General features: G+C 39.0%; 1 protein-coding gene across 2 annotated transcripts in view; it reads right to left on the bottom strand.

Annotated features, from left to right (window-relative positions):
* Positions 1-24449, bottom strand: part of PPP2R2C (protein phosphatase 2 regulatory subunit Bgamma) — a 410134-nt gene that overhangs the window by 252095 nt on the left and 133590 nt on the right. The window contains exon 1 of one of the 2 annotated variants that reach the window (XM_044680774.1): positions 13898-13970. The exons of the other annotated variant lie outside the window; for it this stretch is intronic. Within the exon in view, the coding sequence (XP_044536709.1) occupies positions 13898-13967 (70 nt within the window). The 5' untranslated portion in view covers positions 13968-13970. Of the gene's footprint in view, positions 1-13897; positions 13971-24449 lie in introns of those variants that run through there. 2 annotated transcript variants of the gene reach the window in all.

The following is a 24449-nucleotide window of genomic DNA, read 5'->3' on the forward strand; positions in this document are numbered from 1 at the left end:
CTGCAGTGTTCCTTATTTTCCATTGATATAAGCTGAAAGGGATCTCAGAGGCCATCTAATTCAAACTCCTAATTTTATAAATAATGAAGGTAGTGAGATTTGTCCAAGGTGCACGACTAGTAACAAAAGCAGAAGAAGAGGCCATATATTCTAATTGTTCAGTTTTTTTTGCGTTTCATTTCATTTTTAATAGTGAGAAAAACCCTAGACTTTGAATCAAAACATCTAAGTTTCAGGCCCATTTGTTCGCATTTACTAAGCTGTGTAACCTTGAGAAAGTCACTTGCCCTTGCTATGATTTATAGTTTCCATTCCTGGAAAATGAGGATATTAATATCTACACTATCTACCCACCAAAACTGTTGGGAGAAAAATATGTTGTGCTATCATAAAAAATTTAATTCAAGTCCTATGTGATGGCCTGACCAAAGAAAATAGAACCAAAGACTGTGTGATGGTTTTGGTAAAAAGCCTCTACAATAAACAGGCTCCAAACTGACCAAGTCCCAGACTCCCCAATATCCAATACCCAGGAGATCTGAAAGCTCTTTGTTTTTGCTCAATGGTAGCATTCATCTCAGTGTCCTGGATGACAATAAAAACCAACAGTCTACAGAAGAATGGGGGAAAGAGCTGTCACACCCAGTGCTATCAGGAGCAAGGCCTCCGGTCTCAGGTGTCCAGAACATTTAACAAAGGTCTTGCTTCACAGGGCTTCCTCCTAGCTTACTTCTGTCAGCTCCTGCTCCAGAACAGTATGAGTAGAAAGAGAGGATGGGCCCAACAGTCAAGCAGAGAATGAGGAACTGGGGATATTAAGACAAGAGAAATCTTAGAGAATAAAACTATTGCCTTTAAATATCAAAAAAAGTATTGTGTGGAAGCAAAAATCAACTATTTCTGCATGGTCCCCAGCAGGGAAAATTAAGAACAATGGGTAGAAATTAAAAGATGTATTGGGTAGCTCAGTGAATGGAGAGCTAGGGTTGGAGACTAGAGGTCCTGAGTTCAAATACAGTCTCGGCTACTTCCCAGCTATATGACCCTGGGCAAGTCACTTAACTCCCATTGCCTAGTCTTTGATCTCATAGAAAGTTACCAACCAACTACTTCAGCTCCATTCACTAATTAGTTCAGCTATCACCTAATTATTTCACTAGCCCTTACTGTTCTTCTGCCTTAGAATCAGTACTCAGTATTGCTTCCAAGACAGAAGGTAAGAGTGTTTTTTGGTTTTTTTAAAGGAAGTGAATCTTGGGCCATCATAAGAAAGAACTTCCTGAGCTATCTATGGTTGCAAGAGAGTCAACCTATCCAGTTCCTCAAGACATCTAGGCAGACACCAAGGGACCACCTATCAAGGATATATAGGCTGTGAATTCTTTCAGGGCTGGGACTGTCTCTTGCCTTTCCTTCTTTCTGGAATATTTAGCCCAATACCTAGCACATAGATGCCCTTGATAAATGCTTATTGATATGACAATCTTATAAGAGTTGTTTAAATAGTCATTCAGACCCCTTCCAACTCTGGGATTTTGTGATCATCCTAGGAGAAAGATGGAAGACTCCCATCCAGGTGATCCAGATCCATTGGCACCCTGGTGTCATGAGAAAAGTTCTGGACTTAAGTCACAAGATCCCAGTTTGAATCCTAAATGAGTTTATTTAGTAGCTGTGTGACTCAGAACAAGTCCCTTAATCTCTCAGTGTCACAATCATATCTATAAAATGAAGCTCACAATGCCTCTACGTCCAACTGTGTAGGGTTGTTATGAGTAGAGTGTTTTTAATCAATCTTTAAACTTTAACTGACTGTGTACTTAGAACACATAGTAGGGCTTAAATGTTCACTGTTATTTATTATTATAAAATGTGATTTATTCTAATTATCTTAAAGCTTGTTGTCCCTGTGACATACCCCTTTCTTCTGTGGATGCTAAGGTTTCCCTGGATTCTCAAAAGGGTGAGAATAAGAGTATGGCAGCTCATAGAGGTCACTCTCAGAATCCTGGGAGATATCAAGGCTGCAGAAAAATGAACAGCCTTCGTAATGGGAGAAGCTATAATTCCACACTTCTGTTGCAACTCATACTTTAAAAGTTTCTTAGAGTCAGAAGAACCTGGCTTATAGGATAAGAAATATGCTTGGAATAAGGAAGACCTGGGTCACAATTCAATCTCTGGAACTAGTTATGTGGCATTGAACAAGTCAGTTAACCTCTGAGTACCTTAAGTGATTTTCTGGATTAAGTAGAACAGATATAAAAGCATTCTTTTATTTTTTTGTCATGGACCCTTCTGGTAGTCTAGTGAAGAATATGAGCTCTTTCTTGGAATGATGCATTTTAGTTGAGTTTAGCAAAAATAAAAAGATATTTTCCCTATTGAAGTTCATAGATATACTCTGAAATCTGGTTATGAATCCTTATTCTAAATATTAACTCACTAAAACCAACTCAATTCCCTAGAGGTAAATGAGATGAGGGTTGGGGAGGAAGAAACAGGTCAAATTTCCCAAGTATTGTTGTTGTTGCTAATCCTCCATTTTTGAAGAGGACAAATGACATCATGGGAGATGTCTTTACTTGCTTGTGAATTGGATTTAAATGAGGCAGAGTTGCACAAAGTTTTCAGCCTCCTTCTTTCTTCCAGAGTCAACAAGATCCAGTGGCAAGACAAGTCTTTTCTATGTATTAACAAACCAACAACTTAGGCTAAATAAGATGATATACTTTTGAGGGCTGAGGAGAACATATGTAGGCTCTCACTAATATAAGGAATTCCCAATACCAATATAGATGAAGGAACACCTACTCTGACTTGCTTGAGGCATTCTGATATTAAGATGACTTCCAAGGTCACATAGCTAGTATGTGCCAGAGGCAGGACTTGAACCCATGTCTCTTTGACTCCTCAACAGGCTTTCTACCATGGATTCTCTAAAAAAAAAACTCTTAGGACATAGAATACCAGAGCTAGCTAGAATGCACCTTACAAAATTGAACACAGAATATCAGAACGAGAGGGGTCCTAGGAACTTAGAACCTAGCATGTTTGAATTGGAAGATATATTAAAGATCATCTAATTCAATGCCTTCTTGACTGGTGGTGCCTGAAGAGTATCATATGGCTTGAGCACCAATTGTGGTCTGCTGCCTCAAACACCTAGTCCTACCCCCTTGCCTCCTAAAGTCATCACATTATTTTTTAATACAATTAGTTGACTAAAGCACAAAACATGGGTAGGATTTAATCATAAAGCCATTCTCTCTCTACATATTTATTGTAAATATGATACAAATGGGCTCTGGTTGTTTTTTTTTCTTCTAAATACAAAAGAGAGGGAATATGATGTCATTGGAACTGAGACTAACTGGCAGAGACAACCGCCTTTAGACTATCAGTTTTATTTTTACAGGCATTTTGTGGAGTTGTGATGACAGCAACATTTTCCCTGCAGCTGCAAAATTCTGCTCTGATGAAAGCCCATTCTACTGAGGGCTCACAGAGACCTTCAGAGCTATAGAAAAATGGTACTTGCACTCCCACCCCCAAGAAACATGAGAAGAAATCAGGACTGCTCCAATTCAAAGGGAGAAAATACTCTAAATTCTTCCTAAAGCAAGAAAATCATGTTAATATATTTTTTTAAAAATTAGACCCACAAAAGACTCCAGATAAGATTTTTTTCTAACCTCTACCTTGTACAGAGGAGTATCTTGCTCAAGATGGCAGGCAAAGTTAGTGGCCAAACCAGAATTTCAATCTAGGTCTCTCGATTCTTGGACCTGGATTTTTGTCACTCTACCATGTTGATTTCAAATTTCACTGAAATTATATTTTGAGTTTTCCAAGAGTTTATACCAACTTACTTTAAGTTCATTCTGATTTTGAGAATTTATGGGATGAAAGTGCAAATCTATTTCTCGATATTTAAAATGAGGAGGTTGAACTAGATAATCTTAAGATTTTAGGAATGTTTCCTTATCATATGAAAACTAACCAAAAAATACAATCTTAACTGGGTTTCATAGAATTTGCTTCCCAGTTTCCAGGACAGAAATGCCACCAAGCACAGATTCAAAAATAATGGAGAATAGTTTTAGTTAAGGCATCATAGAGTCACAAATTGTAGAAATTGAAGACTTCAGTGGCCAGATAGTCCAAACCATACCAATCCCCCCCCCAAAATCCTTTCTATAATGTACCTAACCATAGGTCAGCCAGATTCAGCTTAAAAAGCTCCCCTTAAATTAAAGGTGAATTCACCTATTCTCAAGGCAGCCCATTACACTTTTAGAGAGTTATAATTCTCAGGAAGAAGAAAGATTCTCTAATGTCAACTTCAGTTTTAAAAAAATTGATAATTTAAGACTCATCTAATTCTATGCTTCTCTTCTTCCTTCTCCTACCCCTGACAGGGAGAACCTTTGAAAGAAGATAACACATAACTACAAAATCCTTAAAGGTTAGTTATTGAAGTAAAATTGATAAATGTCATGGCTAGAGAAAAATTTGGAGGTACAGAAAAGACTCAGAATTTATCAGAGAGAATGATGGACAACTTCATAAAAAGAATTCTTGAGAGACCTTAACTACTACCTCTTTTAAAATGTTATTTGTTGTCACATTAAAATACCCTGTTAACTCCCTTCCTCCCTCCCCTCCTCCTACTAGAGACTTCATCATTTCACAAAAAATAAAGTATATGTATATATAAAACTATGTCTTACTAATTCCTATTTTATCATTTTTTTCCTCTGGAGGTGGACATACACAAGTCATTCATCAAATAATATTTCTGCTGATGGATATAATATGCTTGTTTCTCTCCTCATAATTTCATGTAAGTCTTTCCATTTTTTCCATAATTAACCTGCTTGTTTTTTCTTATGGCAAAATAGTATTCCATCACAATCATATGCCACAATTTATTTAGCCATTCTCCCTTGATGATGAGCACCCTCTCAATTTCTAGTTCTTTGCCACCACAAAGAAAACTGCTATGAATACTTTAGAAAATGGAGGTTCTTTTCCTTTTTCCTTTTCCTTAATCACCTTAGCAAATAAACGCAATTGTGGTATTTTGCTGGTTCAAAAGATATACAACAGATTTATAACTCTCTGAGTATAATTCCAGATTGTTTTCCGAAATGGTTGAATCAATTCACAGTTTCACCAAAAGTATATTAGTATCCTCATTTTTCCATATTCCCTCCAACATTTGTTATTTTGCCCTTTTGTCGTTTTAGCCAGTGTGATAAGTGTGAAATGATATTTCAGATTTCTTTTGAGTTGTATTTCTCTAATAATGATTTAGAGCATTTTTTCATAGAGTTATATATAGCTTTGATTTTTTAATCCCAAAACTGTCTGGTCATATCTTTTGACTATTTATCAATTGGGGAATAGCTCAGATTCTTATACATCTGACAAAGTTCTCTATTGTTTTAGATATGAGACCTCTAACTGAGAAAGTCTATAAAAAATTTCCCCAACTGACTGCTTTTTTCTAATCTTGTCTATATTAGTTTTATTTGAACAGAAATGTTTTAAGTTCAATGTATTCAAATAACCCATTTTACATCTCATAAAGCTTCCTAACTTATTTATTCATCAATTTTTCTCCTAGCCATTAATCTGATGGGTAATATGTCCCCTGCTCTTCTAATTTGTGTATTATATCTCCCTTTAACCGCTATCTTGAGAGAACTAAATGATAGGAATGCATTTCCAGAGTTGAGAACCCCATGTGGGGTTAGATCTACTATGTGGTACATATACTAGCTGACAACCATACTAATTCTCACTCCTCAACCTGCTACTTGACTTATCACCTTTTTAATTCTGATGCTGGGTTCTAAGGCAATCAAGGTGTATGCTCTGAGATTTCCTCATATCTCTTATTATTCAATTATTCTAAGTTCAACCTCAACTTAAAACAATTAAAGAAAATTTTCTTTTCCATAAACTTGCTCATTCCCTGAGACCTGGTTTCCTCCAGATAATCTTGCATCTCTGATCAGTCTCTCCAGCACTGGGCATAACTTTACTTATAGACCCTCTCTCCATCACACTAGCCCTGGAAGGGTGTTGAAATACTTCTTGCTCTCCATGGCCACTTCCTGACTCTCCTTTCCTGCCATCCATCAGCAATCTCTTCTCTGAAATTCACCTGACTAAAGTTTTCTATTCTATTGAAGACATGTTAACTCTTACTCATTCCTTGTTCTTTCTTTTTTCCCTCCTTATTTCTTAAGGAGGTCAGCACCTAATTCATGGTATTCCTCTCCTTTCTAACTCCTCCTTTTAAAATACTAGGGGACTTCAATGTTGATGTTGACATTTCCTCAAACTTCCTGACCTCTCAATTCCTCAGTCTCCTTAAATCCTATAATCTAGGTCATGTATGAATAAAGTACCAACAATCAGAGTTAGGGAGATCTGCATTTTAATCCTGCCTTGGACACTTACTAGTTGTGTGATCCTGAGGTACTCACTTAATCTCTCAACCTCTGTTTCTTCATCTGTAAAACTGAATAGCACAAACTCATGGGGTTGTTGTAAGGATCAAAGGAAATAATATAAAATGCTTTGTCAACTGTAAAGCAATATATAAATGTTAGCTATTATTATTAAGAGTAGTGCTATTTGTTGTTACTAATATTAATGTTATTATTATTACTACTGCTCCCACATACCATGAAGGATAATCACATCCCAGATATTACTCACAATACGCACAAATGGTCCACTTCTTTCATTAAAAACTCTGCATTCATTTAGCTGACTATATCCTCCTATCATGCTTTTTTCCTGTGCTTTACCCTTTCTAAATCTATTCTTGCCTTCATCAAGATCCCTCTCTTCTACCTCTCAGTTTTTCTCAAGTCATTACTCCTGCTCCATCTTCACTTTCCTCCCCTTCTAGACTCAGCTCTCCAATTAACCAAGCCAATTTTATACCGTTATCTACACTTGAATCCTTCAATGTCCTTCTAGTGTTTATCATCCCTTGAGAAACCTCATCTCTGCATCATCCCTATATCCACTTCCTCTGTTCTTTCTTTCTCATGCACTGTTTATATGGTGCTGGAGGAATTTGCACAACTGTGTGGGGTACACAATAAATTCATGTTATCTAACTTTAACTCAACCCTCAATATAGTAAGACAATCCTTCTCTTTCTCCTTAATTGATTTTCTAACTCATTCCCCAAAAAGACTATCACAAATCCTCTCTTCTATCTTCATTCCTCCCTTATCTTCCATTTCCCCTCTCTCAGCTAAAGATCTTACACCTAAAATTTGGAAAATGAGGGAATGCCCTTTGTTATGATGATAATAACAGATAGTTTGGAGAAGCAGTTAAATGTGTCAGGGCCAAATAGCGCTTTAAGTTAAGAGCCAGAGATTGACAGGCTACAGTGAGGAAAGGAGGGGGTAAAACACTCCTGATTCTCAAACCCCTCCCCCTCTAACTGCTTCTGCTTCAGTTGGTAATGAAGACAGGAATAAGATTCTTCTGGTAAGTTTCTCTTATGGCTGAAACCCCAATAATGTTCCTTTTCATTAATTTATATTCCTCTCAGGTCAGTTAGAGGAGATATAACAGCTAGCTATCTAACTGTTGAGGATAGAGGAGATCTTCTTTAAACTGACAGCCAACAGGATTCAAACTAAATATACAGACTGAATTGTAAGTATCTTCCCAAATAATTATCAGGCACAGATTTGAAGGTAAAAAGTTATATTAGGAATTAACAAAGAAAATTAGAGAAGTTAATGAAAGTATTTGAATAAAGGAAAGGTGACCCTGAACTGTTAAATTGATGCCTCTTCCCCCTCCTCACTGGAGGGGAGAAAACACTTAACTAAAACTGGCTCTCTTCCTATAGATAAATATCTTATTCTCTAATTACTAAGTAATTATATCATTATATTAATGAAGAATAGTAATAACAAATAGGCTAACTCTATGAGTAGAAACTACTGGCTTAAGCTACAATGGTTTCTCAGGAGAAACCCCAAGTCAGGAGAATCAAGCAGAGTGTCTGCTTACATCCAATCCCACAAATTAACTGTTTTCAACCCTTCTCAACTGCCCCTCACCCAAAGTTCTCCAGGGGGGTCCCCTGGAATTCTGGGTGAGGCTCTCCCTGTACCTTTGCAGGGATTCCATGCTTTGCATCTGCACACAACACCTTCAATTGGGGAATGGCTGAACAAATCTGTTGGTGACGGAATACTATTGTGCTCTAAGGAATAAAGAACTGGAGGAATTCCATGTGAACTGGAACAACCACCATGAAGTGATGCAGAGTGAAAGGAGCAGAATCAGGAGAACATTGTACACGGATACTGATACACTGTGGCACAACTGAATATAATAGACTTCTCCACTAGCAGCAATGCAATGTCCCAGGACAATTCTGAGGGACTTATGAGAAAAAACACTATCCACATTCAGAGAAAGAACTGTGGGAGTAGAAACACAGAAGAAAAACAACTGCTTGATCACATGGTTCAATGGGGATATGTTTGGCGATGTAGACTCTAAACCAGTGGTTCCCAAACTTTTTTGGCCTACTACCCCCTTTCCAGAAAAATATTACTTAGCCTGAACATTATTTTTTTTTATTTTAATAGCAACTAGGGTATTTTAGGAAATGTATCTTTAGTACGTCTAAAATATGACAATTAATTCCCTCAGGCTCTAAGGAAAGAAGTACTCTTACTCTTTTCTCTTGTTGCTTCACAACACTTATCTTAAAACATCCTCCCTTCCAAAGTTATATTACCTATGAAAGATGCAGAAACAATATCCATATTTACTGTGAAAAGGACTATTAAAGCTGAGCTTACAAAGGTAAATGAGGACATTACATATATACAAATAGTTCTTACCAGAGCAAAGAAAAGTCATAACATTACCAGTATGGGATGGTAGAAAGAAGGGGATTGGAAGTCAGAAAAGAATTCCAGTCTTCACTCTGCCACTAACTCATTAGGTAAACTTGGGAAAGTTATTTCATCTACAAAGTTCATATTTACTTTGTCTAAGAAAAATGTGAGATTTGGGTAATATAGTTTCTAATGTTCCTCCCAGCTCTAACATTCTTTATTTTATGGTTCTATAACAGGGGTTCTCAATCTGAAATTCAAAATTCCCCCTCAAAGGGGAGAGGGGGAATGAATCTATAAACTTGAATAGGAAAAAATATATCTTTATTTTCATTATCCTCTCACTGAAAAACAGCATGTCCTAAAATTAAGAATTTCTTTTAAATCATCTTTCTAAGAGAGGTCTATAAATTGCAAGAGAATACTGAATCAGCCCATGACATATGCATAAAAAGATTAAGTGGGAAATTTTACCTATAAAACTATAAACTAAGGTAGTGATTGTATAAGACTGAAGAACAAGTCCTAGATCTATGAGCAAGTCACTTTGCCTCAGTTGTGCTCAGTTTTCCAATCTATAAAATGAGAACTTGGACCAAATGATATTTAAGGTCCCTTCTAGTTCTGACATTCTGTGTTCTAAATTTTAAGTTCTCTTCCAGGTATAAGATCCTATGTTCTAAGGTCCCTTCTAATTCTAAAAATCTAACTGTGCCTTCTAAGCCTATTGTTCAGGGAATCTATGAACCCATAAAACACAGAGTTCCACTGGCTCCAAGTTAGAACTTTTAAAGAAGGCCATGCTTGCTTCACCTAGTGGCTTCTGGAGATAGCAGGGCTCCTCTGTTTCTAATGTTTGACATAAAGAGAAGACAAAAAGTATAAATTTTCTCAGGGGAAAGGATTAGAAAAGTTTAAACTGGCCTCCTTCAGAGAAGATAGTTTAATTTAATTTAATTGAGACCTCCTTCCACTAAAAATCCAGAACAGAAATACAGGGAAATTCTTTAAAAGATATTAAACATAAGGAACAGGTAAGGGGAAACAGCAAAGTTTTAAATAATCCATTACAAACTGCATGATTTAGATCAAGACAATCTCATCAAGTCTTTGTTTCTTCATCTCTCAAATGGGAATAATGCTCTAACTAACCTTATAATAAGTGAGAAAATAGTCTTTTATAAACAGTTTTTAAAAATCTACAAATTTCAAATTATTATTATGAGTGAAAAGAACTCATTCCTTATTTTATTATTTTTTAAAATTTAGACCTGTAATTTCAATCCAAGAAATCCACTCTGTCATTTGAATTCTTGGAGAATTGCCTGGGGGCAATTAAAAGGTTAATTATTTGCTCCTACACACATAGTATTAGTTAAAGGTGAAACTTGAACCCAGGCATTCCAGACTCCCAGGTCAAGTATCTGTCTCCAGGTCCTCATTTATTGTAATAAAGATAGTAGAACAATGTTCTGAAAAAATCCCTTCGGTTTTTGACCAGATTCTGTTATAGTCTAAAACCAGGGTACTCTTACTCTTTCCAGGCCTTTCTTATCATATTAATTACATTTATTATAAGTTGGGCTCATCCTAAGGAAAATTTCTCCATTTGACCTTTATCTTCTTTATTCTTCACTAAAATTCTATAGTAGTCAGGAAACATTTTCCCTCCAAGAGGACAGAAACTTGTTTTTTCTCTAAACTTTGTATGTTTAGCCCCTCCTTGCCCAGCTCTTGACGCCTCCCTCAAGGACTAGCATTATGCTCTATACACAGGAAGTACTCAATAAATAATTATTGAATAAATGGGCAATCCTGAGAGGTAAGTAGGATTGACAGTATTATCCCCTTTTTCAGATGGAAAAATCAAAGCCCAGAAAAGTTCATTGACTTTCTCATTGACATACAAGTAATAAAAGGCAGATTTGGAACTAGAACTCGGGTCTTCTGACTCCTGGAACGGTATTCTTGACATTACAACAGTGATCCTGAAGAACGATAACAGAAGTTAATATCATGAATTTCAATGAGACAAATGCAGAGAAGCAAATTTCCCTTCATTTGGCACTGCATCTATGAAGTCTGCAAAACTCCAAGGATTTGTGAATACCTATCTGGGGGAGTCTGGGAATTTTCATAGGAAAAAAGTTACATCTTAATCTTCACTGACCTCTAAAATTTAGCATTTCCTTTCATTATGATTTGAAAGAAAAAACAAAGATTCTGAGGAGCCTATAGGCTTCCCAAGACTACCAAAAGAATGAATGACATAGAAACATTAAGAGCCTCTAAATTCACACAACTTTCTTCACAGAAGAAGCCAGAGTATTTTTTTGTCACATGGAATGACCTCTATAATCCCTCACTGGTAGAATGGCGTCCACACACATCCACATGTATGTTACGTGAAGCATTGAAAGGGTTCATGTTCTTGCCTAGAATTCTATAGCTAGGATATGTCAGAAGCAGGACTTGCACTCAGGGCTTTCTGACCCAGTCTAGTTCTCTATTCTCACTGCCTCTTGGCCAATAGGTACAAACAGCATTTAATCTACTGTCTGTTCCCACAATGCATAAATGAAATAACAACTCAAAGAACCAGGATCCCATCTCAACCATGCAACAAAGGCTTGTTGTGGGCTACCTGAACCAAAGAAAGCCACCTGGGAAATGAGTTCCCCAGCTTGAAAAGGCTGCATTCCCCTTGTCCAGGTAGGCAGCTGCTTCTTTTCTGCTTTCTTTTCCTCTCTCCCTCCTTAGAGCAGAAGCTAAAAGGGAAGACGCCAGGTCTGGGGATGAGTCAGCAGTGTCAAGTGGTGCGTAAGGGACAGTTCCAAGCGTAAGACACGATGGTGACAGTTCAACCAAATCATTATAGCACTAGAATTTCGCCCGGCGGTCATGTTAACGATTAGACTCTTCTCTGCTTGAGTCATGACTGCAGACGAAGCTGCAAATGGAACATGTATTTTAATTGCCAGCATTTACCGGACTGCCGTTGTCACGAGCTGAGTGGCATCTTGACAAAAGCCTCAGCAGTGTTTTGTTTTTATTTCCTGCAGAGGCTAAAGCAACTAGGATGTTGACACAGCCAGTGAGAGTCAACATTTTTGGAGAACTCTGGGTAAGTCTATCTGCAGGGGTCTCCATTTAAAAGAGTTCTCTGAATGTGTTCAGAAAATCCCAGGATCCGGAGTCGAAAGTGACCTTGGAGGTCAGGAACCAGTTTAGCTGGAGGTCAGCTAAAGGAAGGAGGGACAATTCCCTCCGTTTTACAGATAAGGAAACTGAGACCCAGTGAGAGGAAATGATTCCCCTGAGATCACTCAGATTATAAATGGTCCAACTGGGGTTTTATCCCAGAATCCAGAATTTGAGAGACCCATGAGATGGTTTAGTCCAACCCACATCCAAAAAGGAATCCCCAATCTAACACACCTAACAAGTGGACAACCAGCCCTCTGACTCTAATCTTAAGATTCACTATTCCATATGTATGTGTGTATACACATATGTATGCATACACATGAATAAATGTGTGAGGGCATGTTTACATGTACCATATACAGTTATGTTTCTTTCATTGCACATGTCCATTGTGTGTACACATATGTGTGTATACTGTGTATTTATCAGAATACATCTATCTGCAAAGCCAAAGAGAACTTCATTATTAGAAAATTCCTCCCTATGAAGCCATGGCTCTCTCAGCAATTTAGAGCCCATTCCAGACCCTGGAATATTGCTTTAAAATGAAACAACAAAGAAAAGGCACCTTGCAATATATTTTCAGTACTGCAAAATAATCCCTGGTGAATCTGGGAAACCTACAATCATTAATAGGCAAGAGGCAGCCAAAGGATCCAATTCTGGGTTGCAGCAGAATCCTGCTCTAGGATTAAATCTTCATCAAATGGCTACCAGGCCTGGAGATTCCCCCCCAAACCCCACATGGAACTTTTGGTTGGAAACTGTAAAAGGGTCACCATAAATCACAGGTGTCGCCACCACTACCACCACCAGCGAGCAAGGTCAAAGCAAACAAATTCTTCGAAGTTGCTGACCTACATAGAGAGAGAGGCTGGCTGCCTCCAGCATCCGAATCAGCCAACCTCGGAAGGCCCAGCTCCAGCCACCAACTTTTCAGCTTCCCAACATGGAGCTAGCTCTGTGTGAGCTTGGGCAGGGACATATTACTGATTTTCAAGCAACTCGGCTTAGCAAAATCCTGGAGGCCTGGCCCACTGTGACTGCCCAGTTCCTCTGGACTCAATACATATTATTAGGCAGCAACGACTAATCAGATACAGGCAGTCTTTTTTCTCCTATAGAAAAGCGTATTTCTCTTAGAATATTAAAAAATACATAGATATAAAGCTACATCCCCACACATACACATACACACATAAAGAATGGAGGCACAGAAATCCCTAACGGACAGGCTGTGCACTCCGTTTCTTCTAGGTCCATGTTCCTCTCAGGGGAAGGAGCAGCCCAGAAAATTCTCTACTGCTGGCTCCCAACTGGCTGCCAGAGCAGAGCGAGATGGAAAACCTTCCCATCCAAACCTTCAAGCCATTAACTTTAAAACACGGAGAGGGGGTGGGGGGTGGGTTCTGCCAACTTAAGCCTCCGTTTTCTGCATTTAGGACAAATTAAATATGCAAACCCCGGTTCCTGCTTTCCTCACAGGGAAACTATAAGTGCGACCCACCCTAGAGCAATCCAGGCTGCTCAGATCCCTTTGCCCCCTGTCCCCTCGCCCTTCTTCCCACCCCTCACCCCAGCCTACGGAGTTTAGCATATTATGACAGAATACCCTTGCTCTCTGCAAATCTAGGCTGATTCCATCGCATCCATCATGCCAGGAAGGGGGGTAGGGTGGGGAAAGACACACACACACATTTGATCAATCCAGACAGACCTTCCGAGGGCATCTGGGCATGCCGACACTCCCTGGGCAGGAGGATGGGGAAGGACAACAGGGGTGTTACCTTCGGTCACATAGCTGTGGTCTCGGAGAAAGCTGTGGTTAATTTTCCGCGTGTCCGCGTCCTCGCCCATTGACAGCAGGGCTCTTCAGCATGCCCAGCCGCAGTGGACGGAGAGAATCAGTAGAGGTCGTCGCAAGAGCACCATCCATGCTGCCTAGCAGAGGCGGGGGGCTGCCTGGGCTCCGGAGCACAGCAGCATCCTGAGGGCTGATGGTGCAGCAAAGGCTGGGGGTTGGGGTTCACGTGCGGGGGAGGGACGTTTAAAAAAAACGGCAAGCAGGGGGGGTGGGGGGGAACACCGCCACGAAGAGGGAGAGACAGCGGCTTCTAGGGAAAAATGTTTTCTAAATGCCACACGCCCAGGGTGGGGGAAGGCAGTAGGTGGTCTGCGTGTCTGAAGCGAAATAACCATATGCGCACACACACGCACACCCAGCAGCCCAGCACTTTCTCCAGCAGACAGGCAGGCAGGGAATGAGTCGGTCCTCAGTCAGGTACTCCCATGCCCAGCAAGCTCCCAGGGCTGCCTTGGCTCCAGGAAGAAGATGCGAGCAAAGCGCTCCTCTGGTGACTGCAGCAAAAGATGCTTGGCTAAGGCTGGGCTGGCTCAGCTCTTCAGCTCTGCCTGCTGCTGCCGCTGCTGCTGCCTACTGCTGCTGCTACGGCTCCTGCCGCCACCGCCAGTGCAGTCACACGCCCGTACTGCATCCGCTCCGGCCCCTCCCAGCCCGCCTCCCGCCACCCACGTACGGGCTGCATGGGCTAAAGTGAAAAATGAGACTGCAGGTAATTATTGGAACTAGCCACTGCCAGCGGGAGGGGGCGGGGGGAGCTCAGGAAGGAGGCTGTAAAAATGGAAGGGAGGAGGGTGCAGGGAAAGAGGATGCTTAGGTGGGTATCCTGAGCTTGCACAAACTAGGAGTGATGATGACAGTTGATAATGCCGTTCATAATGACCTACTACTTCTATGACTCAGTTGCTTCTTCCATAAAATGAGGGAGGAGTGAGGTGGACCCATGAGGCGATGAGTCTGAAAGATTCTTTCAAGTTCTAGTCTTCTGTCTTTCGAAGTCCTTCCAGATTAAGCATTTTGTCTTCTATGTCCCCTGCCAGCTCTGACATTGTACATTTAAGGCAATGCCATATTCTCCAGGGTCCTCCCAGTAATGCCATTCGGGCTTCTAAGAAGTTCCCCAGCTGTGATGTTGTGTTCTAAGTGGTCTCCCAGCTCTATGTTCTAAAGACACCTCCAGTTCCAACATCATGATCCATATGGCTTTCCAGCTTTAAAATGATTCAAGTTCACATTTCAACACCACTTCACAGTTTGCCATGGATTCAATAAATCATATTATACCCATTCTACAGATGAGATTATAGAAGTCAAGAGACATGAAATGACTTGCCCAGAACCAGGACTGGGACTTATCTTTAGGTCTTCTGACTCCAAGCCTAGTGTTCTTTCTACAGCACCATACCAGAGCCCTGGAATGACTCTTTTTCAAATTGATCAGAAAAGAGTATGATAGCAAAATGGCAAAAGTTCCTACACTTGGGGGCAGCTGGGTAGCTCAGTGGAGTGAGAGTCAGGCCTAGAGACAGGAGGTCCTAGGTTCAAACCTGGCCTCAGCCACTTCCCAGCTGTGTGACCCTGGGCAGGTCACTTGACCCCCATTGCCCACCCTTACCACTCTTCCACCTATGAGACAATACACCGAAGTACAAGGGTTTAAAATAAATAAAAAAATAAAAAATAAAGCGAGGCAACATGAGACTTTAAAAAAAAAAGTTCCTACACTTGTTCTTAGCCCATTGTGGACTAACAATGTGACATGGAAACAAAAACATGACATGTTCTAAGAGTTTAATACCCTGTCTTAAAGATGAGGAAACAGGCCCAGAGAGATTGCCCAACTAACCTCAGTTCCTTTTTTGACTGGTCCATGAGATTTTAACAAGGTACTTGATAAAGTCTCTGATGAGGGATTTCCCCCTATCACTGAATTCATTTGTCTAATCCATTAAAAAAATTACTTTAGAAGTCTGTATTATAGGACTCAGGAGTCTGCCTTTGACCCTGGGGAGTTTTTATCATGGATCTGGATGAAGATATAGATTTCATATTTACCAGATGACATTTAGGAGCCCCTCTACCCACCCAAATCTCAGATGGCTAGAATGATGGGGTCAGAGTAATAATGTGACATTCAATAGAGAAAAGTGTGAAAGTTCTACACATTGGTCAAGTAGTCAGTTGCACAAAAATAGAATCAAGGAGGTAAGGCTAGATAAGGGTTGTCAAGAAAAAAGTCTGTGCTGAGGGCAGGGTGGGGAGTGGGTAGATGGAAAGCAGAGAATTAGTGGATTCTAAACCCACTAAGGATCAACAATGTCACCTAACTGCATTAAGGGAACCATAATCTCTTTATTATTAGGGAAATGGGAAATCTAGACAATATAAACAAAAGACATAAATAAAAATCTATTTTTAAAAAAGAGAAACTGTCCAGAATGAGGAAACTGGTAGACCCATGCTGGTCAAATCACAGCTACAGTTCTGTTCTAACTAATGGGTACCATATTTTAGAAAGGAAATTGACAAATAAGCATGTCCAGAGGAAGACAACCAGGATGGTCAGAGGATGAAAGAGGAAGTCACATAAGAAGCTGATGATGCCTGGCATATTTAATCTGAGAAGAAGATTTAGGGAGAACCTGACGGTAGACTTCAATTAAGAGGACTTCCATGTGAAAAAAAGAATTTGTCCAGTTGTGCTTGACCCAAAAGGGCAGAAGTTATGGAGTAGCATATTTAGGCTGAATGTAAGGAACATAATACAAAAATTAGCATTGATACAGCACTTTAAGGTTTACAAAGCATTTTACAAATATTATCAGATTTGATCCTCACAACAACACAGTGAGGAAGGTGTCCCTTTTAACAGTTGAGGAAACTAAGGCAGAGATTAAGGGACTTGCCAAGAGTCACACAGCTAATGTCTGAAATGGAATTTGAATTCAGGCATTCCTGACTCTCCTATCCAGGACTCTATCCACCTCACTACCTAGGGGGATGGGCTGCTTCTACAAGTAGTGGGTCCTTGATTGGTAGAGGCTAAATTACCATTTGTTGAGGGTTTAGTTGATAATAGGAGATGACAGTTCACAATTTGTTGGTCATAATAGGTGGCCTCTGGAGTACCCTTCCCTTCTGAGATCTATGATTTTATGAAGAAATTTGGATGCTTTTTATGAGATTTCTGTGTGTGTGTGTGTGTTTGTGTGTGTGTGTGTGTGTGTGTGTTTCTGTCTGTCTCTCTGAGTTTCTGTAAATAAGCATCTACTTCTCTGTATGTGCCTTTGGGGTTTTTTCCTCTCTTTCTTTAATACATCCCTCTTCTACACACACATGCACACATGCACACACACAGATATATGTCTGCAATTAAAGAAATGCCTAGGTGCAGTAAGAACAGTTGTTAAATTTTAAAATCCTGGGTTTGAGCCCCAGCTCTACTATTTAGATAGGGTTGAACTAGGATAATCTCTAAGAGTTTAGTTTTTTCCCCCCTAAATGGCACATCTTATGAGTCCTGGCTCTGACATTTACTGGTCCTATAACTTCACTCTTCTGAGCCTGAACTTCCTTATCCACAAAATGTGGCTACTCCTTCTCATACTACCTTACCTCACAGATTTGTTGTAAGGAAAGTGCTTTGTAGAATCTAAATGAGATATATTCATATTCATATTGCCTTTCAAATTTTCTTTTGAAAGTACCAAATAGATTTTAAACCTTTTTTTCTTTATCATTAATTCTCTTTCCTATTAATTACATTTTTTCATACCTTCTATATGCCAGGCACTAGAGTAATCCATTGATTTTTCTTTTCCTATAAATCAGTGGCACTCAGAAAATAATCATAATACTTTAATTAGAAGCAGTTAGGCTCTATAAAAAATTACTAGACAAGCTATTCGAATAGTAGCCTGTTGGTAACTCTACCCTTGATAGAAAAAAAAGGCTACCATATAATTAGAGGACCTGAAATTGTTTTTTGAAATATTTTGATAACTGAGTTATAATATAACTGTTATCATTTGTGATCCAATATATTTTTATGAATTTAAAAACATCATCCTGAGAAAGAGAGTACATAGGCTTTACCAGACTGTCAAAGGGTTGACATCAAAAAGGTTTAGAACCCTGCTTTCAAGGTTCACTCAAAGCAGATATAAGGTTTATCAAATATTCGTTACTAGCATTTGTAACTTTTAGAATTATTTATTATAATACTTCTTATTCATAATTACCAATTTTTCCATTTAAGAATTTAAGAAACCAGTTTGAAATCCCTAGAAATCTGAATATTGTGTAGTCCTCAACTTTGAGAAACAGTGGCCAAGACAGAATCTAGAAATTGTGAAAAAGGAAACCCTTAAAAAGGGAGGGGATACCTAACCACTAAGCACTGATGAAGTTCCATGTGTTATGAGAACCAAAGATGTCGTTCAGATTCTAAACAAAAGAGTGGAAGGAGCACTGGACTTGGAATTAGGAAATTCAATTTTGACCCCTGACTCCCAGCACATACTAGCTATAATATCCTAGGAAAGTCAATTAACTTCACAATACTCAGCCTCTTCATCTGTGAAATGGGTATTTTACCTGCCTACTTCCTAAGGGTTACTATGAGAAAAGTGCTTTGTAAATCTTAATACATTATGGAGCTATGTATTGTTATCATTCTTCTGAAGTTATTGTTGTTTGCTACAATCAACAACAAAAAATATAAAGCACTTTCTGAGTTCCACAGAACATTTAACTTGGGGTATCAAGCAGATTCCTCACCTCTCTAAATAGCTAATCCCTTGTCTCTATACTCATGATATCAGATTTTTTTAAAAGAGGGTAGGAATTAAATTTATCCTGGAGGTTACTGAGGTGGTATCTGTAACACTACCCCAGGTAATAAGGACAATTGGATATAGAGTCAGAAAAGCCATGCCTGACTTAGAGCTATACAAATTACATCTTGGTGATCTTGGGCAGATTATTTATACCATGGTATAGTGAAAAGAGCAATGGATTATTATTTAAAGAACCTTTGTGCAAATCTTAACTCAAGCAGCTCCCAGATATGGGACCCTTAATTATGTATTCAACCTTTGGGAGCCACGCCATGGTTCCCTCCTCTGTAAAATAAATAAAATATAGAAATATATAAAAATATAAAAAATAAATAAAATAAAAATAAATAAAAAGCCCACTTCTAAATCCTGTAACCTCTATGGGGCTCAGTTTCTTCATCTGTAAAATAAAGACAATATTTTCACTAAGGCCTCTACTCCAACACTGTGTCATAGCATAGAGGTGGTCCAGTATTCTAGAGGTCTCTGCAATGTAGACCAAGCTCTGGCTGGACACTGAAGTAGCACAATGGATAGATCATTGAACTTGGTCAGGAGGATCTGAGCTTAAATCCAGACTCAGACATTTACTAGCTATGTGATCCTGAGCAAATCCCTTACTCTTAATCTGCCTCGGTTTCCTTATCTGTAAAATAAGGGTTATAAAGGGCACCTGCTTCCTTATTGTTGAGTTGTGGAGGGGAAATGGCATAGTATATGTAAGGCACTTTGAAAACGTAGAGAACTATAAAAATGTTACCTATTATTATTAAAAAGAAGAAGAAATATCTCTGATAAAAATCCAGCAAGAGACTTCTGTCATGGTAAGAACCAGGTTTTGTCAATGAATCTCACTACCAGAGATTTGGCTACCAGGTGATAATTTGTTTTGGCAATATCAATTCATTCAATTTAATGCAATTCACCCCATATATTTGGTTTAGGAAGCACTGCTAACAATAAAGCTAGTGGAGATGATAGAATTCCAGCTGAGCTATTTAAAACTCTAAAAGATGATGCTGTTAAAAATGCTGCTCTCAATATGCCAGCAAATTTGGAAGAATCAACAGTGGCCACTGAAATGGAAAAGATCATTTTATGTCTCAATCCTAAAGAAGGGAAATGTCAAAGGATGTTCTGGCACTCATTTCACATGCCAGCAAGGCTATGCTTAAGATTCTATAAGGTAGGCTTTGGCAATATGTGAACTAAAAATTACCGGAGAGCAGGATGGTTTTCAAAGAGGCAAAAGAACCAGAGACCAAATTTCCATCATTCACTGGATTATGGGAAAAAACAAAGGAGTTCCAGAAGAATATATACTTTTGTATCATTGACTACACTGAAGCCTTTGAATGTGCAGATCGCAACAAAATGTGGCAAGTCCTCAAAGAGATGAGAGTACCAGATAACTTTGTCTCCTGAGGTGAAGAAGCAACAGTAAAAACTAACATTAAAAACAGCTGGGAGACTCAGTGAATTGAGAGTCAGGTTCAAGGATGGGAGGTCCTGGGTTCAAATGTGGTCTCACTCACTATCTAGCTCTGTGACCTTGGGCAAGTTACTTAAACCATTTGCCTAGCCCTTACCACCCTTCTGCCTTGGAACTATTTTTACTATCTGGAATTAAGGTTGCCAGGAGAAATATCAACAATCTCAGGTGATGGCAGAAAGTGGAGAATTAAGCAGCCTTTTGTGAAGGGTTCATGAAACAGGAGAATGTTAAAACTGTTTTGAAACTTATCATTAAGAAAACTAAAATTTTGGCAAATGGTCCCATCACTTCCTAACAAGTAGACAGGAAAGAAATGGAAGTAGAGTCATTTGATATTCTTGGGCCCAAAGATGATTGCAAATGGTGACAACAGGCATGAAATTATAAGATTCTTGCTCTTTGGAAGGAAAGTTTTGGCATATCTGGATGGCATACTAAAAAGTAGAAAATCACCTTGCCAACAAAGGTCTGTATAGTCAAAGCTTTGGTTTTTCCAGTAGTCATGAATGGCTGCTTCAAGAGTTGGACAATAAGGAAAGCTGAGCACCACAGAATCAACGCTTTCAAGTTGTGGTGCTAGAGAAGACATTTGAGAGTCCCTTGGACAGCAAGGAGATCATATCGGTCAATACTTAAAGAATTCAAGTCAGACTATTCACTGGAAAGTCAAATGCTAAAACTGAAGCTTTAATACCTTGGCCACATAATGAGAAGACAGGCACATTGGAAAAGACCCTGCTATTGGGAAAGATTGAAGGCAAAAGGAAAAGGGATAGAGAGGCTGATATAGATAGATAACACTAAAGAAAAACAAACAAACAAACAGGGAAGTTGGACTGACTTCAAGTGATAGTGAGGGATAGAAGGCCTGGTGTGCTATGGTCCAAGGGCTCAGAAAAAAGTTGGACATAACTGAATAAGTGAACAACAACATACATATAAGCTACTATTTTTTGGTCCCTTTAGACAACTTCTACTTTTATATGCTATATATTGTTGGAGATAGCATCTGAAACTAGGTCATTGCAAGGCAAGCTCTCTCTCCTGCCATTTTCCTAGAGCATTTTTTGAGACTATTCTTTGCTCCAATCTCCATATTCCCAAAGTAAATTTCTTAAGGTACAGGTCTACTCAGCCCAGACTTAATATGCCCCAAACACTTTTAGGATCAAATATATATGCCTTTCTCTGCCACTTAAAACTTTTCATAACCTGGGCTCTTCCTACTTTTTCAGTTTTATTATACATTACTCACTTCCATTCTTTCTATAGTACAGCCATACTAGCCTACTTAGTGCTGCTCACATGATATTCCATCCCCTACCTTCAAATCTTTGCATTGGTTGTCCTCTGTCCCTGGAATGCTCTTCCACCGAACCTCTATCTCTCAGAATTTCTATTTTCCTTCGGATTTCAGCTCAAGTACAATCTGATACATGAAATCTTTCCTGATCTTCCATCAGCTTCTGCTGTCCTCCCTTCCTTAAATTCATTTTGTATATATTCTATATTTCTTTATTTATGTGTGTTGATTCTCCAATTAGAATGTAAGCTCCTTGAGGGCAAAGACTATTCACTTTTTATCTTTGTAACCCAGAAGCCAGAAGTGTTTCACACATATGTTAGGCTTTTAGTAAATATATGTTGGTTGTCTGTGTAGAATCATGCCTCCTAGAAAACTATAAGTTTCTTGAAGACAGGAGCTATGCCATTTAAAAAATCTTTCAATCACATTGGCTACTGAATTGTTCTGAATTAAATGGATATCCCCTTGTACCTTCTTCCATGAGTTGGGAAAGATATTAAGGAGTAAAGTCTAAATCTATTTTTAGTAATGTTGAATGATCTGAGTAGAGCCAAGGAAAACTGTAAGAAGGGAAACTAAACTGTTAAGATTATGATAAATATAGATTGATATTAAGAGAAGTATGAATACTTATTATAATCTTAACAAATCAAAGATGGGGTGTGGTGTGTTTTAAAGTCTACCTTGCTTCTTAGGGCTTAGTTGAAGTGATGTTGGCCTGGATTTTTACTCTAGTGGCATGCCAAATAAAAGACCCACTCTGACCTTACTCTAATTTAGGTCACTATAGAAAGGAGAAGAATCTCAGAGGTTGCCTGTGAACTCTGGAGACTAATGATAATGCTTGGGGACTTCTTTTCATCCTTTTTGATTCAGTCCAACCAATCAAGATGCAAGAAAAATGCCCCATTGGAGGACTTCATTTTGGAAGACCAATTGGATATCAGTGTTGCTGAGGACCATCCACATTCTTCCAGGTCCATGAAGAGACATCTGTACATCATGAAACAGAGAATATGATTTCCCCTTTCCAGAGTTATCATCTATTACTGTGTATCATATTTGTGTGTGTGTGTGAGAGAGATTCTTCTACTTGATACCAGCTCCATGAGGGAAGGGACCATATTTTATCTAAATTTTCCAGTGTCTAAGGTAGTGAGTGTAGTATACACAGGAAGTGTGAAACAAAAATTTGCTGAATTGAATTCATGGTCTGAAGTCTTGCTGAACCAAGTCAGCCATCCTCTACCATCCCTCTTCCTTCCCCTTTCCCCATGACAACACAGTTGGCCCGAAATGAATTTGTTAAAAATTATGGTACAGAAAACTCTTCCTTTGGGATATACAGATCACTGTGTCTGACCCCAATCTTAAATTCACACCCATGATAACCATATAACATACCCTGCTTTGGCTGCTGTGATGAAGAGAGTTCCAGTCCTAGATAGAACTGCTTTCCTCTAAGTTTACCAATTAAATGTGATGGGACCTCAGAGGCAATGGCTAGTGTCTTGATCTAAAATGAGCTGTCTATGAAAGCCTAATCAACACATTTTTAATGGCATGTCAATGGATTCCATTGACTAGGTATTGCTCTCAGTTATGAAAGATCAGATGGAGGCCTTTCAGGCCAAATATGCAGGATATATCATCCCTCCTCCCACACATGCCCTTCTAGATCTACTCTATCCTGGCCATACTGTGGACCCCAAAAGACATCTGTAGGGAAGATGTCTCCACACTATATGTCCAGAGAGTTCCTGACTCTCTTCTCTATAGACAAAGCAGATAGGATTACAAAAACCACTAATGAGAGAGATAAGAAAGAAAAAAACAGTCTACAACAACTAAGCATCTATAAGCTTCTATAGACCTTACTTTGGTCATTCACTCCCTATTCTTTATATTTAACATTGTGCATCTTGGAAAATATGGGTTGGTCTAATAGTGGTTCACCAGCACTGAAAACAATGCAAGCTAGCTTAAATGCCTGCTATTGCCTAATCCATGTGTAGGTGAAGCTCCTGAAGTTCTTCTTTGGAGAGCCCAGACTGTTCTCCCTCCTTCATTCCCCCTTTGGAGTATAAGAGGATTTTGTCATCCTTCCAGATGTCACTCTATTCCCTCTCCTTCAATAGAAGGTAAGCTTCTTGATGTCAGGGATTATTTTCATTTCTTGTGTTTATATTGCCCAATTGTTGATGCAGCTTTAAGACCATAGCAAATAGCTTAGATTAAGTACTTAATAAATGCTTGTTGAATTGAATTGAGTTCCTAGAGACTGGAATCGACAGCCAGATAGCCAAAATAAGCTAACCCTTGCATGGTCTACCCAGGAACTAATTGTCACTAGCATTGCTTACAAACCCTCTGGGACAGTTGCCAATACTCTTTTGTTGGAGTGGAGCCAGCCTGGGCTTGCCATGGAAGTACCACAATTTTCAGAACTTGTTCATTGCAGACTTATTCAGGAGGAGGGATACAATGGATGTGGTCTGAGAGATGTTATAACCAAAAACAAAATGGACTTTCAAATGATGAGATTGAGGAATTACCAGTGAACAACCTGTGTGTCTCATTGGTGTCTATATGATGCCAGGATATCTTTTTTCTATTGAGTGAACCTCATTATGGAGGATTTACTGGAGGCCATATGGACAAGAGTTTCATAAGATGGGCATGTATAGATGGGCTGCAATCTGCTTCACTAAATAATGGAGCTGGGATTTGAACTCAGCCCTCTGACCGTAACTATAATGGTCTTTCTACTGATTCACTCTATTTTATAAAAACACTGATAACATATTATAACTAATTCTAAAGAGTCATGTTATACTCT

The sequence above is a fragment of the Gracilinanus agilis genome, chromosome 6 (genome assembly GCF_016433145.1).
Source record: "Gracilinanus agilis isolate LMUSP501 chromosome 6, AgileGrace, whole genome shotgun sequence".
NCBI lineage: Eukaryota > Metazoa > Chordata > Mammalia > Didelphimorphia > Didelphidae > Gracilinanus > Gracilinanus agilis.